The 24041-nt window shown below is 39.4% G+C and overlaps 2 protein-coding genes across 5 annotated transcripts in view; one reads left to right on the plus strand and one right to left on the minus strand.

Annotated features, from left to right (window-relative positions):
• The window catches only part of ZBTB8A (zinc finger and BTB domain containing 8A), a gene marked incomplete at its 3' end in the record, with an annotated part of 28046 nt that extends 23999 nt beyond the window's left edge, over positions 1-4047 (plus strand). The window contains exons 3-4 of the mRNA XM_084243026.1: positions 2192-2361; positions 3715-4047. Of these exons, the coding sequence (XP_084099152.1) occupies positions 2192-2361; positions 3715-4047 (503 nt within the window). The remainder of the gene's footprint in view (positions 1-2191; positions 2362-3714) is intronic.
• A 10919-nt stretch (positions 4048-14966) lies between these two features.
• ZBTB8OS (zinc finger and BTB domain containing 8 opposite strand) lies at positions 14967-23663 on the minus strand (the record flags this gene model as incomplete). Of its 4 annotated transcripts, XM_084243891.1 has the most annotated exons (7): positions 14967-15053; positions 16666-16702; positions 17332-17384; positions 18431-18513; positions 18718-18839; positions 19405-19429; positions 23531-23663. In XM_084243891.1, the coding sequence occupies 7 exons, from the start codon at positions 23661-23663 to the stop codon at positions 14967-14969; spliced, it is 540 nt and encodes a 179-aa protein (XP_084100017.1). The 4 variants fall into 4 exon arrangements, with proteins under 4 accessions (XP_084100017.1, XP_084100018.1, XP_084100019.1 ...); XM_084243892.1 differs by lacking the exon at positions 19405-19429 and having other exon boundaries at positions 23527-23663; XM_084243893.1 differs by lacking the exons at positions 16666-16702; positions 17332-17384.
• Between the last annotated feature and the right edge of the window lie 378 nt (positions 23664-24041).

Here is a 24041-nt window from a genome sequence, read left to right on the forward strand (position 1 = left end):
AAGAGAATCAGTCCCCTCAATCAGCTTCTAAGACTCCTATTCAATCCTATTCCAGCATTCCCTTAATTTTGATGTGATAGGAGCTAAGTGATTTATTTTAGAGTGATACTTTAATATAAAATGTGTTTTATAAAACATACAATAAAAGAAAATTGTAATCTAAGATAACATTAGGTAAATGTAATAATAGTCAAAACAATGAAATTCTGATGAGGGTCAAAACTTATGATTTTCTGGCCGGGCGTTGTGGCGCGCGCCTGTAGTCCCAGCTACTCGGGAGGCAGAGGCAGGAGGATCGCTTGAGTCCAGGAGTTCTGGGCTGCAGTGCGCTATGCCGATCGGGTGTCCGCACTAAGTTCGGCATCAATATGGTGACCTCCCGGGAGCGGGGGACCACCAGGTTGCCTAAGGAGGGGTGAACCGGCCCAGGTCGGAAACGGAGCAGGTCAAAACTCCCGTGCTGATCAGTAGTGGGATCGCGCCTGTGAATAGCCACTGCACTCCAGCCTGGGCAACATAGCGAGACCCTGACTCGCAAAAAAAAAAAAAAAAAAAAAACTTATGATTTTCTGAACAGGGTGATTAGATTACTGTTAGATGGTTAAAGCTCTTTTCTAAATGATTCAATCCCTGCAATACATATTTTCACTTTAAACATTTATGTGAGTTTTCACTCAGGAGGAGTGTTTTTATTCATAAAAGTTGAGGAGAGCAACTAGGCGTATTTGCATAGGTTCACAAATCCAAGGTCTAAAAGAAATTAGACTAAATCTGATTTTTAAACACATAATTTTAAAAATAGCGCAACCCATAATATTGATAGTATAATTCTATGTGCAACATGAGACACTTAATTTTTATGATAGTAGTAAAATACAGAGAGAGTATATAGGTTGATAGTTTTAAAGTAACCCTCCCTTCACACCCATAAAATTAAAATAGAGAATAGGGATTAGAAATGCATATCTTCTAGTCCCCCCCCCCCTTAATCTGTTAGCAAATTTGCTTAATAGTTTACATGTAAATTTAAAGGAAAATTCTGATAAAACGGAACTCCTACAGATTATAAATTTAGATTATATATTTGCATTTTTTAATGTAGATAAATTTCAAACATATACAAAAATAAACTAGTATAGTTAACCTCCATGTATCCATCACCTTCCAGCAGCTCTGAACTCATAGCCAATCTTGTTTCATCTGTACCTTTACCCCTAACCCTTCCCTTTATCATTTTGAAACAAACCTCAGATATCATGTTTTCATCTGTAACTACTTCAAAATATGTTCCTAAAATAGTCTTAAAAACCCCTGAATACCATTATGGTACTGAAACAAAAGGAACAAGTCCTTAATATTACTAAGTAACCAGACAGTAGTCTTCTTTCCCTATTTGTCATATAGATCTTGAAAGATAATGTGGTTGTCTGTGGATAACATTTAAAAATAATCAGCAGCCTGATTGATTTTTACTTATCACATTTTCCTATAGGACATTTAACTTGGAAATATATGAAATTGTACATTACAGACCTTACTTAAAGTCATGTTGAACTCTGACCATTGACCAAAGCTTAAGAAATGACAGCAAAATGGGAAATACTTGTTGCATTTAAAACAGCATAAAAGTGACCTTTTCTTTATTAGGACCTTGCACATTTATAATTCTAGATTATTTAATCTAACTTTGATAATGAACAGCTGAATTTAATAGTTAAAATGATGAAGTTTGCCTCCAATCACAGTTAACATTTTGAATACACCTGAGTTTTAAAACAAAAAAATTAATGGCCCTTGAAATTTTTTCACCTTTAAAAGAAAAATCATACAAGTATATGAAAAATAAAGCCAGGTGAATAAAAATGTGAATAAAATATGTTACTTAAAAATTAGTAAATAAATATTCTTATTTTTGGATTTTGCCTACAGTTTTTACTTTTTACATTTAAAATCTAGAAACTACAGCATTAAATAAAAAGATAAGAGTGACAGACTTTATAAATTTACTCAGACTTTGTAAATACATCAAGTACTGAAGTTAGATTTTCTGCATAGGAGGATATTGACAATCTTGTCTTCTCCTTTTCTCTTTCCAAGACTGGATGCATCAACTCCTTTTGGATACTGTACGTATTTTATTAGAATCGATATTATGACTTTCTGGTGATTTAATCCAACTGTTTCCTGACAGATGACCTGCCCAGGATGCGATTCAAGTGTCCGTACTGCCCGCATGTGGTGAAGCGGAAAGCAGACCTGAAGCGCCACCTTCGCTGTCATACAGGAGAAAGGCCCTACCCGTGTCAAGCCTGCGGAAAGAGATTCAGCAGGCTCGACCATCTAAGTAGCCATTTTCGAACAGTATGTATGATTTTTCATCATTTTCCTTCTAAGAAATATGTGCATTTATCTGCCTTAGGGTCATTGGATTTACCAAGGAAAATCTTTCCCAACAGCTCCACCATATTAAAAATTATTCCCACTTAAGTGGTTTTTGCACATATTGCACATATTGTTTCCTGGGGGATATAAGGGTACACTCAAATTGCATACTTTCAATATTTACTGATTAATATATTAGTGGCTAAGCAGAAGATAATAAGTGTATTGAGTAACATACATTTTCTTAAATGTATGTTACCAGACTACATTCGTTTCCTTGGGTTTTTTTGTCTATGTGTGTTTGATGTCCTACTTCTCTACTGTTCTGACTTTAGATTAATGAGTATGCCTAAACATGAATTCAACATTATACATTAATTATAATAATTTTAATAAAGTATTTAGCATGTACGAAAATTAGAGTAACTTCTTTATTTCCTCTATAGAATAAAGTTAAGATTTCATTTCTAGAATATTGAACTAAAATAATTTTTAGATTAAAACCCATAATCTACTGCTCTAATAGCTATTGACTAAAGCTTCAAGAGTAAGACGGAGGCACTTGGGGACCTCAGCAGGTGCATAGAGCCACCACTGTGAATGTTCACACCAGTGTCCATTCTGATTAGTCAGGCTTCTGTTCTTTTTGGGTGGTATCCATGCATTACCAATTGTTAAATATTTTTGACTATCACCTTGGAATCAGATTTATAATGTTTTAAATTACATGTTTCAAAAATACATGGTTAATAAATGACAAGGCTAGTAAATGAAAAGCCAGGACCAGAACCCAAGCTTCCCAGTGACTAATCCAGTCCTATTTATACTAGATCTTTCATTAATAAAGATGGCCAGTAATCCTTTTATCTGAAATTATTTTTATAGGTTAGGGACAATATTTTTTCTTTCTCTAGCAAATAATGAAAATTAAATTATGTATATAATTTATTGTTTTGTGAAACAAAAGAGGTCTTTTTCCTCTCAAAGTCCTTAAAATAGTACATATAGGGTTTGCAATTATTAATATTCCAGGAAGGTGCCACCTATTACCTCAGATATCAAAATACTACTAGATGAAGGGATATGTGAAATTATTCAGTATGTAGTATTAATTATAAAAACACTATAGCCATTATTTAGAGAAAAATGGTGTTTAAAATTTCTGTGATGTCAAATTTTAGCAAAACCTTAGATTGTTTTTCTAATAATCAGATGTTAATTTAATATTAATGTTTGACTTTGAACCTCTTAAGTTATGAACTATTACCTTGAATAACAGACTGTCCTGCTTTTGAAAAATCCTTTTTTATCACCATTTAAATCTCTACACAGATTCACCAAGCATGCAAACTAATCTGCCGAAAATGCAAACGCCATGTAACTGATCTAACGGGGCAAGTGGTGCAGGAAGGAACCAGGCGCTACAGACTGTGCAATGAGTGCCTTGCTGAAGTTGGCATAGACAGCCTCCCCATTGATTTGGAAGCTGAACAGCATCTTATGTCCCCATCAGATGGAGATAAAGATTCCAAATGGCACTTGAGTGAAGATGAGAATAGATCATACGTGGAGATCGTAGAGGACGGGTCTGCTGATCTGGTCATCCAACAGGTTGACGATAGTGAAGAAGAAGAAGAAAAGGAAATGAAGCCCAACATTAGGTAGCTGTCATGTGACCCAACAGAGCTGGCATGTCTGCAACCTCCATTGACTTCCTGTAGCTCTCTCTTTCTACAGCCAGAGTCTGGTTAACACATTCATCAGACTGATGTGAGAGTAATGATCTGATATAACTTGCATGCTTCTTGAACAGGCCACTGTATCCATTCTGAACTTTTTTGCCCTAAAATACATTGCTGCACTGGAAAGACCTAGCCTGAGTTGGCATGATGGAAGACTAATTAATCCTCTTGCTTTTATTACAGATACCTTTTTTCTTCCATCTTGGAATATCTACTTAGCAATCTTTTTTCCAAAGGAAATATTTTAAATAAAATTACCACAACCGAGTTTTATGTAAGATAATTTCAAGGTGTTTCTAAAACATGTGAACTACCAATACTCAGTTTTCATAGGGAACCAAGTAAGAGGTAGTTAAGGGTCTGGCAACCCACTTTACTGAACTAGTAAATCTTTCTATTAAGATATAAAACAACCTATCATTATTTGGATATCCTAAATGTTTTAGGATTACAGCAGAAGACTAGTCAAAAATGTCTCAAATCTTTCATGAAACTAAAAATTACTCTTAACTAGTCAGTATTGTCAAAACTAAAAACCAAAAGAAGAGGCTGACCAGAGGCTACCTACAGACATCGTTTTCCAAAGCAGGAAAAATATAATGCCTAAAGGCTAGGGTAACGTGTAAAGAGAACCTGTCAGTAAGTTCTCTTCCTCTCTAAAGAGAAAAAATAAAATAAGAAAACTGAAAGTTCTACCAATTACAAAGAGTAATTCTAACATTTATGTACTGATATATCACATATTTTCTTAATCAGCAAGGTGGATATGGCCTCTGATTTACAAATGAGGAAATTAAGGTCAGAACTTTAAGTGGTGGGACTGATGACTGGACAGATTTTATTTTAAACAGTCCTCTTTCAACAGCCTCTTTCTGTATGTCTCCTGAACTGGCAAAGAATTAAGTCAAACATCACCAATGTGAGTAATTATAAAAATAAGCTTATTAGAATTAGAAAGTATGAGGCAGAGAATTTAATCATCTTCAACAACTTAAAATATCTTGAACTAGAGTTATGCATATAGGGCTGAGTGAGGTCCCAATAGTGTGTATTGACATGTTTCTATGTCGTTTATAAGTAAATTTTATATCCAAAAGTATTTGAACAAGTTATTCTCTTAAAAACTGTAAGCAGTTTTGGGCCTCCCCTGGTGGCACAGTGGTTGAGCTCTGGGTTGCGAGGCTGCCCACAGCCTCTGCAGCGCCAGTTTGATTCCTGGCACTTGTGAGGGTCCCACCAAAAACTGTAAGCAATTTTGTTTCCCTTGTTTATATAATTTTTCAAAATGAACTTTTCTCTTAGGATATAAAGTTTAGTTTAAACTCCTCCTTGTATAGATTATGAAACATTCCAAAATTACAGTTAGAATTGGAGAGGTATTATTTTTGTCCTAAAAATAAAATCTAAATACCAGAAATAGAGAACTGGACTTCACAGAGGTCTCTATGAATTAGCACAATTAAGCTTTATGTCATTTAATTTTGCTAGAAGCAATGACTTACCTCACCATGCTACCTTTTATTAATATGTTTCTCTTGTTCTTTAATGATTGTCCTTGATAGCAATGTGCGGGCTACAACAATTAATTTATAAAAAAAGTGTTTCTTGTAAATCAATGCAACCACTTTATTTTATGGCACTTAATTCTGAAACTTTTTCAAGATTCCCTTGAAATTTCCAGTTGCTTCAAGGCTAGATGGTGTACATCAGCTTCGCCCTTGTCCCAACATGACGTTTCCTGCATGGGGAATCTTAACAAGTAAGTGGTATCCAAGTGATGGAGGGAAACATAGCATCTCTAGTTTCACCAGAACGATATGAACAGCTTTCAAAATTATAATCTAATATTTAGTTGTTGGGGCCAATAGGGAAAATGAGTGATTTGAGTTTTGTTCATAGAAGTGAAGTGGTGCTTGCATGTGTATCTCTAATAGACTTTATGATCTATATCTTTTATGCTTTTCTCTCTGCATGCAAACTTTCCATACATCAGCATGAATGTCAGCAAAGTCCACTGAACACAGTGCCACCAGCACTCATCCGGTAATTCTTTCAGAAATAGTGCTTTCTCATAATTTTTTATAACAAGTATCAGGCAGTCCCCACAAAATAGCTATCAAATTTACCAACCTAGGACAGCTCATCTGTTAGAACAGATGAGTAATAATAAAATCAAAATCATTTTAGTATCATAAAAGAACAATCGTGATATGTTTCTAAGTTGTAAATAATAATTCCACTTACTATATATAATATATATATATACGTATATATAATATATATAATTTTAAAGACCAATTCTTTTCTGGAGTGAAGCTGTCTATTAATGGTTTCAGAGAAAATGGAATTCTTTGACTTTTAAATGTGGGAAAATGGTACATAGGGGTGTAATCTGTTAAAATAAGCTTTATGCCAAGGATTTTTTTTTTTTTTTTTTTTTAGTATTAAAAGGTAGATAATGAGGGTTGGTTAGACCAAAGTTTGCTCTCACAGGGATGTTGTTTATCAGACTCTGAACACCCTTCTCACTCTCTGGTCTTCAAGAGTGAATGATGGGATGTAGTTTTACAGAGATAAAGCCCCACTGCAATCTGACCTAGCATCTATAGGAAGCAAAATGAACTAGGTCGGCAGTTTAAAAGATTTTTCACCCAAGAAAACTTTCTTCAAATGAATTGTTTCATAGAGAAGCCCAGCATTTAAGGGAGAAACTCTAAAATCAGAATTTTTCTGGTTAAAGCCCCGCTGTGAACCATCCCCAGATACCTCTGCAGAACTAGTACAGCCTTGAAAACCTTGGAACTTGAATTCTTTTTGAGTTTTCCAGTCTCATTTCATTACATCTGTTTCTCACTGAGCTGTAAGCAGGTAGTCAAAGGGTCTCTTAGAGCAGCAAATCATTTCTTTAGTATATAATGTTCTGTAGTTACCCTAAGATTTTCAAGAAGAAATTTTTCAATATTGTATTTTTGTGTAATAAAATCAAAAGTTACTCTTTTATGTGCTCAATGGATGAAAAAAATCTGTGTTTTAGTTATTTATGCGTTATTTTGCTAAGTCATGCTTAGATATATTGAAATATCCATGCATATTTTTATATATGTATGTGTATATATACATGTATACATATATGTGTATATGTGTGTATAGGTGTATTTGGGTCCTAAAGTTAATGCTATGGAAAAATCATTAAAAATAGTAGAGCATAAGATACGTTTAATTGGGAAGGGTGATAACAATAGGTACTGGAGGACCAAACTTTAGATTATAAATGGAAAGTTCTCTGTTATTTTATATTAGAATAGATCAGTATTACTATTTATCATTTCTATAGCATTTTATATTTGCAAATATTTAAATCATTTTTGTTATTCTTTACTTATCTATAAAATAAGACAGTTATCCCATATGAAAGGTAAAGAAATTGAGGACAGAACAGTAAAGCCACCTACTTAATACAACCTAGAGAAAAAAATGACAAAAACAGGAATTAGAATGATCATATTTTCTGATTCCTAGAATATCATTTTGTTTACTAAGGTGTGTTATGTGTCACTATTTTATAAGATGATTTTTTACAAATAATGGTCAGTTGTTTTAAAGTTGACATCATTGTATGTGGATAAATCCTATACAAATAAATTTATGTCATATAAAGGATGTGACTTTAGTTACAAGAGTTTCAATGATAAAAATTCAGTGTATCAAAGAAATGGCACTACTTAGCAGCTGTTTTATATTTTGTGAAGTATAAATAATATTTTATTTTGATACAGTAGTTCCTTAACTATTCATGCTAATGACTGCATGGAATCCACAGAAATCTACAAATGTCATTTCCTAATATATCAACCTTCTCCCTATAAAGCTTGTATTAATTCCAACAAAAAGGTCAATATGGTAATAAGCAATAAAGCATACACAAAAGAAGTCAAGGGACTCAACTTTTTAAGGCAAAATATTTTTTACTCACATTTAAATAGCTTGATAAACACTTTTCCTTATTCCTTTTTGTTTTTCTTATGTCAGCAAAAACAATTATTAGCCTTTTGATAGAAAAACAATGGCCAAGGTAATGCCAGACACCACTTTACTTTTGAACTTGATTAGATCATTTAAAAATATTACATTGAATACAGCTTGTAAATTACATCTTAAGAATTTATTCTACTTTGCTTCGTTCCTCAGATTTTTAGATACACAAATCCATCTTATAGTTTCTTGGCTTTCCCATTGGGAAAGTCTTTTAGTTCCTTGTTGTTAACTACTTAATTCCGTTATTAGAGAATAATTTCTTTTTATTCAGCCATAAGGGGAAAAAAATCGAGCAACATTTCTGCCTAGACCAGGGGCTCTCAACCTTGGCTGCATATTAGAATAACTTTTGGAGCTTTTAAAAATACAGATGCCTCCTGGAGGCGCAGGGGGTTAAGCACCACACTATGAAGCAATATGCAGCCTCTGCAGCACAAGTTTGATCCCGGGCCGGCTAGGGAGAAACCCACATGGCGAGGCAGACCTCTCCTGTCTCGCCCACTGCTCCCCTCAGCAGTGTGTTTCAATCAATCTGCCTGTTCTGTTCCCTGATCTTTCTAGTGAATCCTCTCACCCCCCCGCATCTCTGGCCTGTACCCCAGCTCATGTATGCATAAATAAATAAATCTTTAAAAATAAATAAAAATACAGATGCTTAGGTATGTAAGAATATTGGGCAGATGGGACCTGGGTATAAATATTTAAATCTTCCCAGTGTTTTTTATGTTTACCTGTCATTAAAGTAGACATTTTAAAATTACAGATGCCCAGTCCAAAATAATAGTAATTTTTCAGAAATTTCAAGATACTGTGTTTATTCCAAATTTAGGACATCTGTTAGGGACAAATAAGATGAATACTCTAAATTATCAGGTGGTCTTAAAATAGCCTATTTTTATTTGAGATGCATTTGCCTTTTATTTGATTATGGGTATTACATTCTGGGAATTCAAACAATGCTTCAGACTATTAGAAAACTATGTCAGGAATACATGACTGAAATACTGTACCCTACATTTTGCAGCTTTCATGTTTTTGCTTTTGAAAAAGAAACCAGTGCACTGTCCAACCACTATGAAGCTTAATTTTTACCCATTAGAATTCCATCAGCGAATTAAATTAAATCATTTTTTATTCAAGTTAAATGTCACTGGAAAAGTAGGAGTCAATATTGAAATGTGTTATTTAATGTCTTTGGATAAATTTAGAAACAACATTAAATTTCTTCTGCATGTATTGCCATTAAATATTTTTAAATAACTTGAAGCCATCCTCACTCCCATGAAGCCATCCTCATTATGTTTGAAATTCAAACACAGGCATATCCCATTAGCAGTGTAGTGTATACACAGACACTCCCTTGGTGAGTCACCCACAAAAAAGTTTTATCCAATAATGAAGTGGCATTTTCTTACATCATTCAAAAAGGTTTAACTGCTGAAATAAAAGTAGATACTGTGTGCCTATTTGCCTTCACTTAAAACTATTTTTTTCCCCTGGAGGAAATACATCCACCAGGAATACAGCAGTGGAAAACCGGCGCCTGTAACCTTGGCATCGGATGCTCCAGTACTTAGAGTCCATGTTGAAGAACGAAAGCCAAGGATTTGTCCCCACCCAGCGCCCAGGCGGGCGGCCAGCTGACTTGCTGTGCTGTTTCCAGGGAAGACGCCAGCTGTGAGTGGGACTGAGGAGTAGGAATCTTTCTTTTCAGTCCTGTTTCCCTCCATGACTACTTTTCCTAGTAAGTTATCAGAGTTCGACAGTTACACCCCAGAGAAGCCTGCGACCTACCAGACATACCCCTAAAGTTAGACTGAGGGGGTGGGCTGGATGGAAAATGTTCTGTCGCGCCTGGTGGGTGCCCAATAAGGAGCCCACGTTTGCTGAGTCCCAGTCCTCCGAGCAGGCACTCCTGCCGTCCCCATTTAAACCAGGAATAAACAGGCTTCAGAAGTGGAATGAGTGACCCCAAAGTCACCCACGATGGCAGGGCATAGTGGGATCCCGGCCCAGGGGTAACTACCGCAGCTTAAAACCTAAGCCGTGCCTCTGCAAGGGGAGAGCTGACCTGTTGCACCCCAGCTCTAGGCTACAATGGAGCAGCCCCGCGTAGAGCTCGTGGTTTCGCTGGACCTGGTTCAGTTACCCTTGGTCAATCACCACCATCCGAAAACGTGTACAATAAGACACTAAGAGTCCACATTCCCATAACTTTCATTACACTATGTTGCTACAATTGTTCTGTTTTATTATGAGTTATTGTTAATCTGTCACTGTACTTAATTTATAAATTAAACTATGAACAAAATAGTATATATAAGGTTCCACACTAAGCTGATTTCAGGCACCTGGGGCAGGGCTCTTGGAACCTTGTCCTCACCCTTCAGGGGAGCCTACTATACTGTGGTGTGACCAACAAAGTGTTTCACTGCCTTAGGCATTTGCAACTTGCTTGCAATTTTCACACACACACACACACACACACACACACACACACACCACCCTCCCCCACCCACCCATGCCCTGATAAAGGGAGAAAGTACCATGTGCTAGAAGTGTATTTCTTCATTGATATGTATCTTAGTATCTACCATTTGCAGCTGCCTCTAAATCCCCAGACCCCAGCATCAATTCAAATAATTTGGGAGGGGAGAGCATCACATTAATTTTTTACACAAAAACAAGTACAGATTTTAAAAACATCCCAACAGGGGCCTCCCCAGTGGCCTCCCCAGTGGCGCAGCGGTTGAGCGCTGGGTTGTGAAGCTGCCCGCAGCCTCTGCAGCGCCGGTTTGATCCCGTCCCACATGGCGCGCAGACCTCTCCTGCCACCCGCTGCTCCCCTCAGCAGTGTACTTCGGTCTTTCTGCCTGCTCTGCTCCCCGCTCTGGCTCTGGTGAATTCTCTCGCCCTCCCGCGCTTCTGACTGTACCCAGTGCTTGTATAAATAAATAAATAAATCTTTTTAAAAAAAAAAAATCCCAACATGCCAATAATGTCTGCTGATATTAAAAAAGGGGGGGGGTATTTTGAGTTATACCTTGAAGAATGGAAGGGACATACGAGTAGGAAACACAATGAAGTGAGAGTTGATCCATGAGGAAAGCTGGCGTAGGGTAAATAAAGATTGCTCAGGCTTTTGCACCATTGGCCTCTGTGGCTATGACCTGCAGCCTTGAATGCAGGAGGTGCTTGGGAGCGTGGGCTTGGGGGTACATGAGCCTCATGGTAAACACCTGAAGTATGATGTGGGTGTGCGTAAGTGCGCACACCTGGGCCTGGAGGCTGAGCATATAAGGGCGGCATCACAGAGGACGGCGCAACAGAGCGGTGGACAGCAGTGGAACGATGAGAGGAAGAGACCATGAGACACCACCAGGGAGTCCCAGGCTGGGAGGCCTGCCAGCCTCTGGCCCCCCAGCTCCCCTGCCTGTCTTGCACCTGGTTGCTGCACTACAAATGGTGTAGAAAGATCATTAAAAGCCTGAAAAAGCCATTGAGGGCTCCAGGATTCTCCTTTACACATCTCCTGGACCCATAGAGAATCTGCCCTGTGTTTTCTGGCACAGCAGCTAGCAATAGCTGAGTGCAGGGATTGGAAGTAGAGTCCAACATGCTTGCAGCCTGGAGAATGGGGGTGCTTTTGAATGAAACAAAGAATGTGGAATTTTGTTATGAAAACTGGACATCAAGGACCTTTTCCTAAGCAGCATGTGGCCTGGCCCCTTGGAATCGGGAAGCTCTGCATTAAGTGTCCCTGAAACAGGCCATTAAAGACAAGAAGTTTCAAAAGTACACAAAATAACCATGAGCTAGGTCCCTCATTCCCTAACGTGTTTGCAATTTAAAGGTGAAGTTGTGGCTACATGTTGATTTAAGGCACCCTGTGCAGCAATTTGACAAATCTGCTCTGACCATTTCATTGGAACTGAGAGGACCCAGTATTGCAAGGATCAAGCAGGTGGGATGAATCCAAAAGACTTCTAGGAGGTAAGTTTCTAGTTATACTGAAAAAGGACAAAATTAGCAGGTAAGAATCTGGACAAAGGCTGATTAGTAAGATTTGATTCTTTTCATACTAAACAACCAAAGACTGTTTCAGAAGCACATACCTTCAATCTCTTCTTGGTGGTTTAAAGGATAATGAGTTACAGAAACTTTGTAAAAAAATTGAGAAATTACCAATACCTAAATGAGGAAGTAGGTCAGACAGTAGAGCAAAAGCTAGAACTTGAGGCTTGTGACTTGCAATTCTTGTTTTTGCAAATAAGCACAGGTGAGCTGCAGTCTCTGCCCAAGTTTGCTGTAACTCTAAGATGCTTAATTCACTGACCACTGAATAGTAACTGACCATCTATTTATTATGTACCACCTAGGACTGTGTGTGCTATTCAGAGGGACAAGACTGGCGAACAACCATTACAAAATCAAGTACCCTGGCCCACCTGTTTTTTTTTTTTTTTAAAGATTTATTTATGCATACAAGAACTGGGGTACAGGCCAGAGATGCAGAGAGTAAGAGGATTCACCAAAGACAGTGGGGAGAACAGGCGGATGGAGTGAAACACACTGGAGAAGGGAGAGCAGGTGAGTCAGGAGAGGTCTGCTGTGCCATGTGGCTTAACTGCTCCACCAGGGATTGAACTCATGCTGCAGTGGCTGCCGGTAGCTTCATATTGCTGACACTTAACCCCTTGTGCCACCAGGGAGGCCCCTGGCCCACCTTTAAAGCTAATTAGAGGGGCATGGTTCAGAGATCATTGAAGGTTGGAAGGGTGAGGGAGGCTTTCTGGAAATGTGATTTGAGGCAGGAGAAAAGCAGAGCTTGCTGTACACTAGCAACCTGTGGTCCAGAGTCAACCCACATACAATTTTACTTTACTGTGATGACCTATAGTGGTTATTTCTTTCCAAAACCTGAGAGGCTTTCACATAAAAATTCCAATTTCAGAGATGTCATAAAAACTGCAATACTGGGCTAGCAGTCGCACAAGCTAGAAGGGCTAGGGTTTAGAGGCAGCCACTGCGTAAACCTTCAGCAAAACACCCACAGCCTGTTCTCATTACCTGCCTGACTCCCTGGGCAGTGAAACTGCTACCCCTGTTTTCAGTATTGAGAAAGGCAGCCCAGAAAAGGGACAAGACAAAGCAGTGTGTTATCGGTGGGAGATTTAGCTCTGCAATGAGAGATCATCAGTTCCCCAGGCCAAGACATATCTGAGATCAGCAGAAGAGTCTGGTGAGAGCCCAGTGCAGCCATTTCAATAAATAAACTAAAAATACACGAAACATGTGCTCCTGCTGATGGAACGAATGTGATTCTTGTATTCCTACTTCCCTTCTCAATCTTTGTTTTGGGATATTTAAAAAACACATACTAAAATTTAAACTTTTTCATAAATTATAAATTTATTTTGAATAAAAATATAATTTATATTACATAATATATTGAACCCCATCACACAGTATATGGTAAGAAACATGGCTAACTTATGCTTCTTTTCCCAGTCAAGTTTGAACCCAAATCGGCTTTAATATATCCCAAGAGCTCTTCTTACTCTGACACTGCCTGAATGATAGTGCATTATTCATTTCCACAGTCAACAACCCTGTAGTTCAGCATCTACAAAGGCGTCCTTGAAAACAAGAGCCTCATGTCAGCTAGAAATCCATCCCAGCAAAAGGTGCAGAGCTTCTTCCAGACATTCTATGCTTGGAGGGCCACAATTCAAACATACAAAATGCACCTGAGGTAAGAAAGGTTAGGAAACTCAATCGCTATACAATTGTTTCAGTGCTGCTATTCAGACCACAGGCTCTTAGTCTAGTCTTCAATACCCCTATTTTCTGTTAAAAATAATGTAGTGTTCAAAGAAAACCCATAGGAAGTTCAATCTCTTCCTTTTAGGTCAAGTTCAGCATATTAACAATGATATTTGGCACCATCCAGTGGAATTTTTTATGTAATTATGAATAGATAATTCTGCAAACTCTAGATCAATCAATAGAGAATAGAACAATGCTGCAAATTAAAGCAGTTTTGTTTTATTTTCCTTCTCAAAGCTATCTCCTTTGAAAAGTTCAGATCATTTAAAAATTGTTTCCCTGGGCTCCTTGGAAATAGTGTATATAATTTTTTGAAAAATGGAGTGAGGGAAATTCTTCCTTGTCCTCCCTGACTGGATAGCCTGGCTTTAAAATAAAATTACATGTCAGAAGGAAGGATTATTTGAAAGGGCACTGAGAGAACTGTCAGTACATCAGTGCTTAAAAATGAGAGAGAAACTCAGGGCTCTTTCTAGAGAAGCCCTCTTAACCAACTACAATTATTTGTAAGAAAACCAGCTAGAATACAAGATGGTGGGCGCTGTAGTACACAATCTAAAATACAAACTCTCTTAATGTACATTAGGAAAAATGTCTTAACTAATTTGGAAGAAAAGTAAAATCCTGGGTGTGGGATTTCTCAAATGATTCTTGAGCTTCAGGCTGCTGCTTACACCAGGAGGCCTTCGGGTTTGCACTAACTGGAAAGGTGTAAGGTGCCTGCTGCTCTAACAGGGAAAGAATAAATGAAGGACCATATTTGCCATGGAAAGAATTCTTTAAAGTTTGAATATCTGGGCAGCACACACCAAGGCTGTGTCCTGACTTTCCTTTTCTGAAAGTCACAATTTAAGCAAATGATTTCTGTTCTGCAAATCTCCAAGTTTTCAACAGATACAGTAGGATTTATATTATGGTATCTTCTCCAAAGGAAGAGAAAAAGCAGTTCTTCATAGGAGTCTTTTTTTCCCTGGTATCTTAAATGTCAATGATTACAAAAACCTCTGGCTTTTCTTCATTATAGACCTGCATTGCTGAATATGTTATCGCCTTGACTTCAGTACCCTAAAGAGAAAAAAAAAATAGGACATTGAAATCAGTATTATTAACTCTAGCAATAAGTGGCAGAAAATGAAAAACAAAAAACTCACACAAAACAATTAGTTATTGAATTAGGACAGCATCATGCACTGAGGGGCCACAAATGAAAGGTCCGTGTCCACAGCAGAAAGCACTGAACTGGAGTCAGGAGATGGTTTTGTACCCACCGGACATGAAAGCTGTCTCTGACCTCCGAACGTCAGTTTTTTCATTTATCAAATGGGATGTGTCAGAAAACACACAGCTTTTCTACTTCTTGAGTCCAACCTGGCCCAAGGAACTCAACCTATTCTCTCTGCAGCTGCCATCACTCGCTGTGCCTTGTGAGTTCTTCTCTCGCCAAGTTTCCAACACTCCCCTCTACCCTGCTCAGTTGGAGCCACAGGATTAAGTGTTCTCTTAGTTCCTCCCAGTTCTCAAAAAGGATCTACCACAATTCTGTGCACTACAAAATGTATCAGCAAATAGGTAACTGGTATTTGGTAGCTCTATGGCACAAGAGACACCTGAAGACTTCACAGAAGGATTTGAATGGCACCACCTTTGCTTTTTTCCCTCTGCCATAATCACCTGGCAAAGCCACAACCTAAATCAAATTCAGTCATATAGGCCTACAGCAGCACATACCATACTAACTGTATCACCTTAACTGTCCACACATCAAAAGAGTACTGTGCCCTGCTGGCACAAGATTAAGTCGCAACCTATGAAGCTGACTGCAGCCACTGCAGCACGAGTTCAAACCCAGGCCAGGGAGCTACCCACATGGCACAGCAGACCTCTCCTGTCTTGCCCGCTGCTCCCCTCAGCAGTGTATTTCATCAGTCTGCCTGTTCTGTTCTCCGCTGTCTCTGGTGAATCCTCACCCCCTCCCTGCCCCCCCTCTACCGCCGCATCTCTGGCCTGTACCCCAGTTCTTGTATGCATAAATAAATAAATCTTAAAAAAAAGAGTACTGAGCACTGACCAGTAATCTTACACTTGCCATTAAATTTACTTTCTCACTCTCCAAGACAATTATTTAACCTCTTCCCTCTAGCATCCCTCCTTCATTCCCACCGTCAACCAACAAGTTTCCCAAAGAAAGTAAAAGCAACCAGTGAGAATTGACTCATCTCCCCCATCAAACCTACCATCCTACTGAACCTGTACTCACTCTGGCCCTCTCTCCTGTGACACTGAGCAGCCTGTACCTGCTCCCCTCAGAGGCTGGCTTCTCAGCTTACACTCTCCCCACAATTAACTAGTACTGAGTCAAGTCATACAGGTTGGCAAACACAGAATCCAGAGAAGCACAGAAGGTAGCAGGTACTTTAAAGAACAGTTAGTCTAACACCTCCATTATAAGGGAGAATATCACAACTTGAAAAGGCAGTGAAATTTAAGTCCCACAATCTGTAATCAACCTGGCCCTAAAACCCAAATGCTGAATCCTAATCCACCAAGTCCTATGTATTTTCTCAGAGAAGTCTGAGAAAAACTGACCACTTTACACCAATTTATTAGTGCTTGCCGAAATTTACTGCTTTATGGTTAAGTATGAAAATGTTCTTCATGGCTGGATTTAAAAACATACCTGAGGGTGCTTAGACAATGAGAATTCTTCTCCCCACCTTGAGACAGAAAATTAAAACATGATTAAGTTTTCCAAGATTTAACACTTGTTATCTTCTTATGTATTTTAAAATAAGCTTATAAATGTGGTTAAGATACAAGAAAGCCAAAAGGCATGGGAGATGTTAGAGGGGATAAAAGCTATCATTAAGGGACCAGAGAAACTCAGGGAACACTAAATCCAATCAGAGCATCCTAAACACGTGTTTGTGAGCTCTTGAAGAAAAAGTAAAATTTGTTAATGGAACTGGCTTGAATGAAATGTGAGGATCAACGAGAAAGCATGTGTCAGTGTCCCCCATTCACCATGACCAAGCAAGTATCTGTGCCCCTGTGCCACCCAGCAATTTTATATATATATATATATAGTGTGTGTGCATGCGCGCGCGCGTGCTTCGTGCACTAAAAATCAACAAACTGGGACTCAGAATTAACAACCAGAACCAACTTTGTTCTGATGAGTTTCTGATTCTCCAAAACTGAGGTGAGGCCTGGCTTGCAGGTGCCCCACAAAGCTTAACCTGCAAGGCCTTTCTGGGATACAACTGGTCCTGTGACTTAATATTTCCATTTGTCTTCCTGCCCACTAAGTTCATGACTTACTACTTAAAAGATTTTCAAAACTTACCCAATTGACCGTAATTTGAAGTTCCTTTGATCAATACTAAGCACTTTTACTTCCTAAATGGGGAAAAAAAATTATATTTTATAAAATGAAATGTTCATTAACAGGTCAACAATATATTTCACGGAAGTAGATTTTTTCTTACACATTTAAGGGAGGCATTCCTGAAAAATGTACAATCCAAAAACATGAGTCAAAAGAATTTCTCTGAAAGATCAGGATGATGTCATATATTTCCAATTGCTCTCAGCCTATTTTTTTTTTCAGCTTTACTAAGGTATAACTGACAAGGCGCTCAGCTTGTTTTTATATAATATTATAGGCACTTGAACTCTGTGAGACAAATGACCCGGGGAAAGCGGGGAGAGCTGTGCATGTAAGATAACAATGAAGTTGGAAAGGTGTTCCCTTTGAGAAGTTGATGGCAACAACCTTCATGTGGCTTTTTATTTTTCATGTTCAGGAAAACCAGCAATTTCTTAGTTTAGGCCAACATGACAGAGCTGCTAAATTTCATTTGGGACAAAAGAAGCATATGGATGGATACAAATATAGCTCAAAATTGGGAGACATAAAAAGTGTCTGGATGAAGACAACAGGTGCTTTCCTATCACACACTCGTGATTAGTGACAAGTATATAATAAGAGATCTAAATACAAAACGTGTGTCTATAGGCAAACTCCAGTTACCAGGAAGTGCCTATGGTCATTATAGTTTCTGCAAATCTCTATCATCTGTATAGCTAGGTTTTGCATCACATGTTCTATTTTAAATCACTTATTCGGTTTAAAATATGAATCCAGGGGCCTCCCTGGTGGCACAGAGTTAAAGTCCTCAGTGCTATCAAGCTATCGCCAGCCACTGCAGCATGAGTTCAATCCCCGGCCAGGGAGCTGACCCACATGGTGCAGCAGACCTCTCCTGACTCGACCACTGCTCCCCTCAACAGTGTATTTCAGTAGATCTGCCTGTTCTGCTCCCCACTTTCTCTGGTGAATCCTCTCATCCTCCCGCACCTCTGGTCTATACCCCAGTTCTTGTATGCATAAATAAATAAATCTTTTAAAAAAATTAAAAATAAAACAAAAAATCCTTGCTTACCCGGGGTATGAAGAAGTCATCAGCACTGAACTTATAAAGCCACTCATCCAAAAAGTGAAACAGAAGAGACTGTAAGTCATCTCCTACAGGGGATCAAGAAGAACCATAACAGCTGTTTAATAACCTATCTTGAAAAACTTATTTGTACTTAAAAGTGCAATGAATTTCTTAAGCTAGCTGAAAGAGGAAGAAGAGGCTCATAATCAATTTTGCTTTTCTTAATGTATAATTCCGTAGAACACTGAGCATTTGTATAACAATTTCTTTATTGTGAATAGATTGACTACCTTGGGTTTCTACTTCCATTGTCTGCAGGGGCTCCACAGTGCCTGTATCTGTCATGTAACCAAACATGGCCATTGCACACTGCTCAAATGCTTCCTCCAGGGTATCTCCCCATGCATGTAACCTAAAGAAATACATTCATGTCCTATGTAATAGAATCCACTGCGAGAGAGAAAACTTGACTGTAACATCAAAAGAAAATCAACATGATAAAAACCAATAGCACTGAAATTGGATGCTTTTAAGCCATCTTTTTCATGTTCTAAAAGAATCAAAATAAGATTAACACTAGGAACATCAACATTAAAAAAATCAGCCTTCCGGGGCCTCCCCCGTGGCGCAGTGGTTGAGCGCTGGGTTGCGAAGCTGCCCGCAGCCTCTGCAGCACTGGTTCGATCCCCGCCTGTTCCCCGGCCACTGGAGGAGGGTCCCACATGGCGCGCAGACCTCTCCTGCCGCCTGCTGCTCCCCTCAGCAGTGCACTTCGGGCCTTCTGCCTGCTCTGCTCCCCGCTCTCTGGCTCTGGTGAATTCTCTCACCCTCCTGCACTTCTGACTGTACCCAGTGCTTGTATAAATAAATAAATAAATAAATAAATAAATAAATAAATAAATAAATAAATCTTAAAAAAAAAAAAAAAGTCAGCCTTCCTATTTAAGGACATAGGGATAAACTCCAATTATACTCACTGGACATCTGCTGTATGATCCAAATCTGAGGGAGAGAGGGGAAAACTCTTATAAGTCATTAAACTTGACTCACAAATCACAACATAACTTTAGTCCATTATTAAGATCATCACCCCTGAAGAACAAAAAAAGTGGGGTAGACCCCATCTTTTGCAATCCATTTATACAACAAAATTGCTTTATTAATACTTTTTAACCTAAATTTATATTTAAGCAAATGACAATTTCTGGAAGGTAGCAGGACCAGAATCTTCTACATGAACTAAAAAGTATTCCATATACATGGTAACTTCTCAAACAAATGCCATTCCTCAAAACAAATCAATGTCTTTTCTAAATAGTTACTTATAAGAAGAAACCTAAATTCCAAAGAGATTGTGGTTTTTTTTGACTACATTGTTGATTAAAGGCAGAGGCGGGACTAGAAAAGAGGTTTTTTGATTCCTATGTAGTGTACTCTGCACTATAACACAGTCTTCTGGTGGCATTCAAGATTCAAATTCATTCTAATTCATTCTAAAATATTACCAAGAACTTAATAACCTTTAGGCACTAAGGGGCTCAATGATCAGAAGAGATGACAAACAAAAGGAAATGACCCTACAAATTAACCCTAGAAAAATGAAAGCATATGTTCACAAAAACACATTTAAGAATGTTCACAGCAAATTTATTGCAGAAAATTAAAACCTCGGCCCTCTCTGGTGGTATAAGGGGTTAAGTCTCAGCACAATGAAGCTATCAGCAGCACGAGTTCCATCCCAGGCCAGGGAGCTGACCCACATGGTGCAGCAGACCTCTCCTGACTCACCTGCTGCTCCCCTCAGCAGTGTATTTCAATAGATCTGCCTGTTCTGCTCCCTACTCTGTCTCTGGTGAATCCTCTCACTCCTGGCCCCCACCTCTGGTCTACACCCCAGTTCTTCTATGCATAATAAATAAAAATAAATCTTTTTAAAAATTAAAAACTCAATGTCCAATAAGAACAGATAAATTGAGGAATACAATACAAAAATTACTCAGCAATTAAAACAAAAGTACAAATTACTGATATACGCATTAACATGAATCTCAGAAACATTAAGTGAAAACTGAAGAACTCTTGGCACATTACAAACCTATCCAAATTCCTGCACTAAAAGACTTGAATCCATGCCACAGCACACTCCCTTGGCACCCCCCCCCAATTTACTGTTTGTTCCAGGCCTGCATCTGATAGGCTCCTGACCTCCCTTTCTTAGAACATTTACTAAAAAGGGCTTGCAATTGTGAACATGTATCTTTTCTATCAGACAGTCTTTCTCAAGGACCCCAGAAGCATTCCTTTGAAATTTCTCTGTGGGAGGACAGAATCCCAACTTAGATAACTAGCAAACACAGCTGGCCTAAACCAATTTACTGTGATTAAAATTTTGTAATTCTTCACTTTTCTAATTCAGGAGAGGCTTCTAAGGCCTACTATCCCCAACCTTCACGTTCCCTTTAAAAGACCCAATCACCTCTGCACAAGTCAGAATGGAGTTCAGCTCTTTCCTTTACTGTCAGTAGTCACCGAATGAAAATCTTTTCGCTGCTTTAAAATGCCCAGCAGGGCCTCCCTGGTGGCGCAGCGTTTGAGCGCTGGGTTGCGAAGCTGCCCGCAGTCACTGCAGCGCCGGTTCGATCCCCGGCTGCTCCCCGGCCACCGAAGGTGGGTCCCACATGGCCCGCAGACTTCTCCTGCAGCCCGCTGCTCCCCTCAGCAGTGTACTTCATCAGTCTGCCTGTTCTGTTCCCCGCTCTGGCTCTGGTGAATTCTCTCACCCTCCCGCACTTCTGACTGTACCCAGTGCTTGTATAAAATAAATAAAAATAAATCTTTAAAATGCCCAGCAGCAGGGGCCTCCCCTGGTGCCGCAGCGGTTGAGCACTGGGCTGTAAAGCTGCACGCAGCCTCTACAGCGCCTGTTCTATCCCCGGCTGCTGGGAAGGGTCCCACATTGTGCTGCCTGGAGAGGTCCCACCTCTCCTGCCGCCTGCTGCTCCCCTCAGCAGTGTACTTCATCAGTCTGGATGTTCTGCTCTCCACTCTGACTCTGGTGAATTCTCTCACCCTCCCGAGCTTCTGATTGTACCCAGTGCTTGTATAAATAAATAAATCTTTAAAAATAAATAAATAATAAAATGCCCAGCAGCAGCTTGATACTGAGTGAAACTATACATAAAAGAATCTATATTGTGTGACTCTGCTTACATGAAGTGTAAGTTACATGATTCCATCTATCAAAACTCACTGGACTTTTACACTGAAGATCTGAGCACTTTTACTATATGTAAATTGTAACTCAACTTTTAAAAAAGTCTAAAAAGACAATGACAGGGCGTCCACATAGCTTTGGTGCAAAGACTTAGTCCCTGGCTTTACCAGTAATAGCCTTTCTTTTATTGTCTCTCTCTACACACCAATTCCAGTAAAGATCTATTGCAAATTTCTAGTGTGGCTAATAGTGACAGATAGGATCCATGTAAACAAAAGCTCTTTTTTTAATCAATTATCTTTAAGAATGTAAAGATTCTTGGGCCTCCCTGGTAGCGCAAGGGGTTAAGATGCAACCTATGAAGCAATCCACAGCCACTACAGCACGAGTTTGATCCCAGGCCAGGGAGCAACCCACATGGCACAGCAGACCTCTCCTGTCTTGCCTGCTGCTCCCCTCAGCAGTGTATTTCAGTCAATCTGCCTGTTCTGCTCCCCACTCTGTCTTTGGTGAATCCTCTCAAACCACCCCCCACCTCTGTTCTGTATCCCAGTTCTTGTATGCATAAATAAATAAATCTTTTTTTTAAAGATTTATTTATTTATTATTTATACAAGCACTGGGTACAGTCAGAAGCGCTGGAGGGTGAGAGAATTCACCAGAGCCAGAGCGGGGAGAAGAGCAGGCAGAAAGACCGAAGTGCACTGCTGGGGGGAGCAGCGGGCGGCAGGAGAGGTCTGCGCGCCATGCGGGACCCTCCTCCAGTGGCCGGGGAGCAGCCGGGGATCGAACCGGCCTGCAGAGGCTGCGGGCAGCTTCGCAACCCAGCGCTCAACCGCTGCGTCACCAGGGAGGCCCCAAATAAATAAATCTTTAAAAAAAGAAGAATGTAAAGATTCTTACCAATTCATCAAGGACATTAAATAAATTTTTTTTTTTTAATTATCAGCACACAGTGGTAAAGAATACAGAGACTAGCAGCACGGTTTGGTGGCACTGCCTCAATCATTACTGTTAAAAAAACAAAAATTTAGAGATCGAATTGGCTTTATACACTCCATAAGCACCAATAAAATGAAAGAAAAAAAATGAGACAGTTATTAGCAAAAAAAAATTAAAGATTATTTCAGGCAAATCCAATTTTCCTAAGGGGAGGTGGGGAGCTTGTCTTATGTAGATTAACCCACTAGTTTGGTCATCCCCATAGATGCAGTCATGAAGCATAAAAAATATAAAGAGGACTTCTGATCAGATGGCGCTTTCTTCACAATAAGTTAGAAAGTTCAACTATTGTCTACTTTTTCTCTAAATCTTAATTGCTATTTTTTTACTGAATATTTTTGTAGTATAATATATATTTGGTCTTTGCCCTGGCACAATTCCTTAAATCCTTGGCATTTCCTGAGTGATTAGAGTGTCTTTTGCTATTCATGAGTCCCATAGACAACCCTTGAGCTATGCTAATGAGATGACTCAGGTGGGTGGGGGAGTGGGGAGGGAACTAATTAGGCTTGAGGGTGGGGACAGTTCAGAGACTCATACTCAGCTTTCAGAATTCTCTAACCTAGCCAGAGTCCAATCCTTTGTTGGAGATGGGGGTGGGGTGGTGTTGGAGGTGGGGGACAAGACAACCCTGAAATACGGCTATATTTAAAATCAACACATTGGTAAAATCCCCACAAGTGATTAGGCATATGTGGAAAAAGTTTAAAAGACTTTAAAATGTGAGAGTTTAGCTTTCTCGACTCTCAAACCTGGCAGTTTCCACTCCCTGGAAAAGCACAGGAGATCAGGGGCTCAAACTGCAGCATCTCGTGAGGCCAAGTGGAAAGCGAGACCGGTAGTCCCGAAGGAGGAAAGGGAACAAAACAACTGAGCCACCTACTCACACTCGTACTTCCGATTGACTGGCGGATACTTGGTCTTGATCGCTTTCTGCTCCTCAGTCAAATTATAATCTCGCACGTCCTCCTCTTCCTGCGCCATGACAGCGGCATCAGACACCCTACTTCCGCCCTTCATCAACCAGACCTCAGACCTGATGACAACTTCCGCTCTAGGCCCCGCCCCTTAGCGCACATCCTTTAAAGGGCCAGGCCGCTACACTGGCTGACACACTTTGTTCCCAGACGCCCTTCTTAGGCCTCACGGCTAGGAACGCATCTTTAAAAAGCGAGCCCCCATTTTCTGCTCTTGCTTCTTCAATCAATTCTAAGGTCTAAAGAAACAGATAAATTGGAGGTTCTTTGAGTAGGGGGCCATTTCAGCCAGACATCTCCAGGTTTAAGTGATGCTGCCTCACCCCCGGCGTTGACAACTCGAAAGCATCACAGATTTCTCATCTGAGTATTTTGAAGCGGTCGCGAGTTCAGCAGCCTTTAAGAAAATGGCTGCCCCCAT

The sequence above is a fragment of the Talpa europaea genome (genome assembly GCF_964194135.1).
Source record: "Talpa europaea genome assembly, chromosome: 9".
NCBI classification, from domain to species: Eukaryota; Metazoa; Chordata; class Mammalia; order Eulipotyphla; family Talpidae; genus Talpa; species Talpa europaea.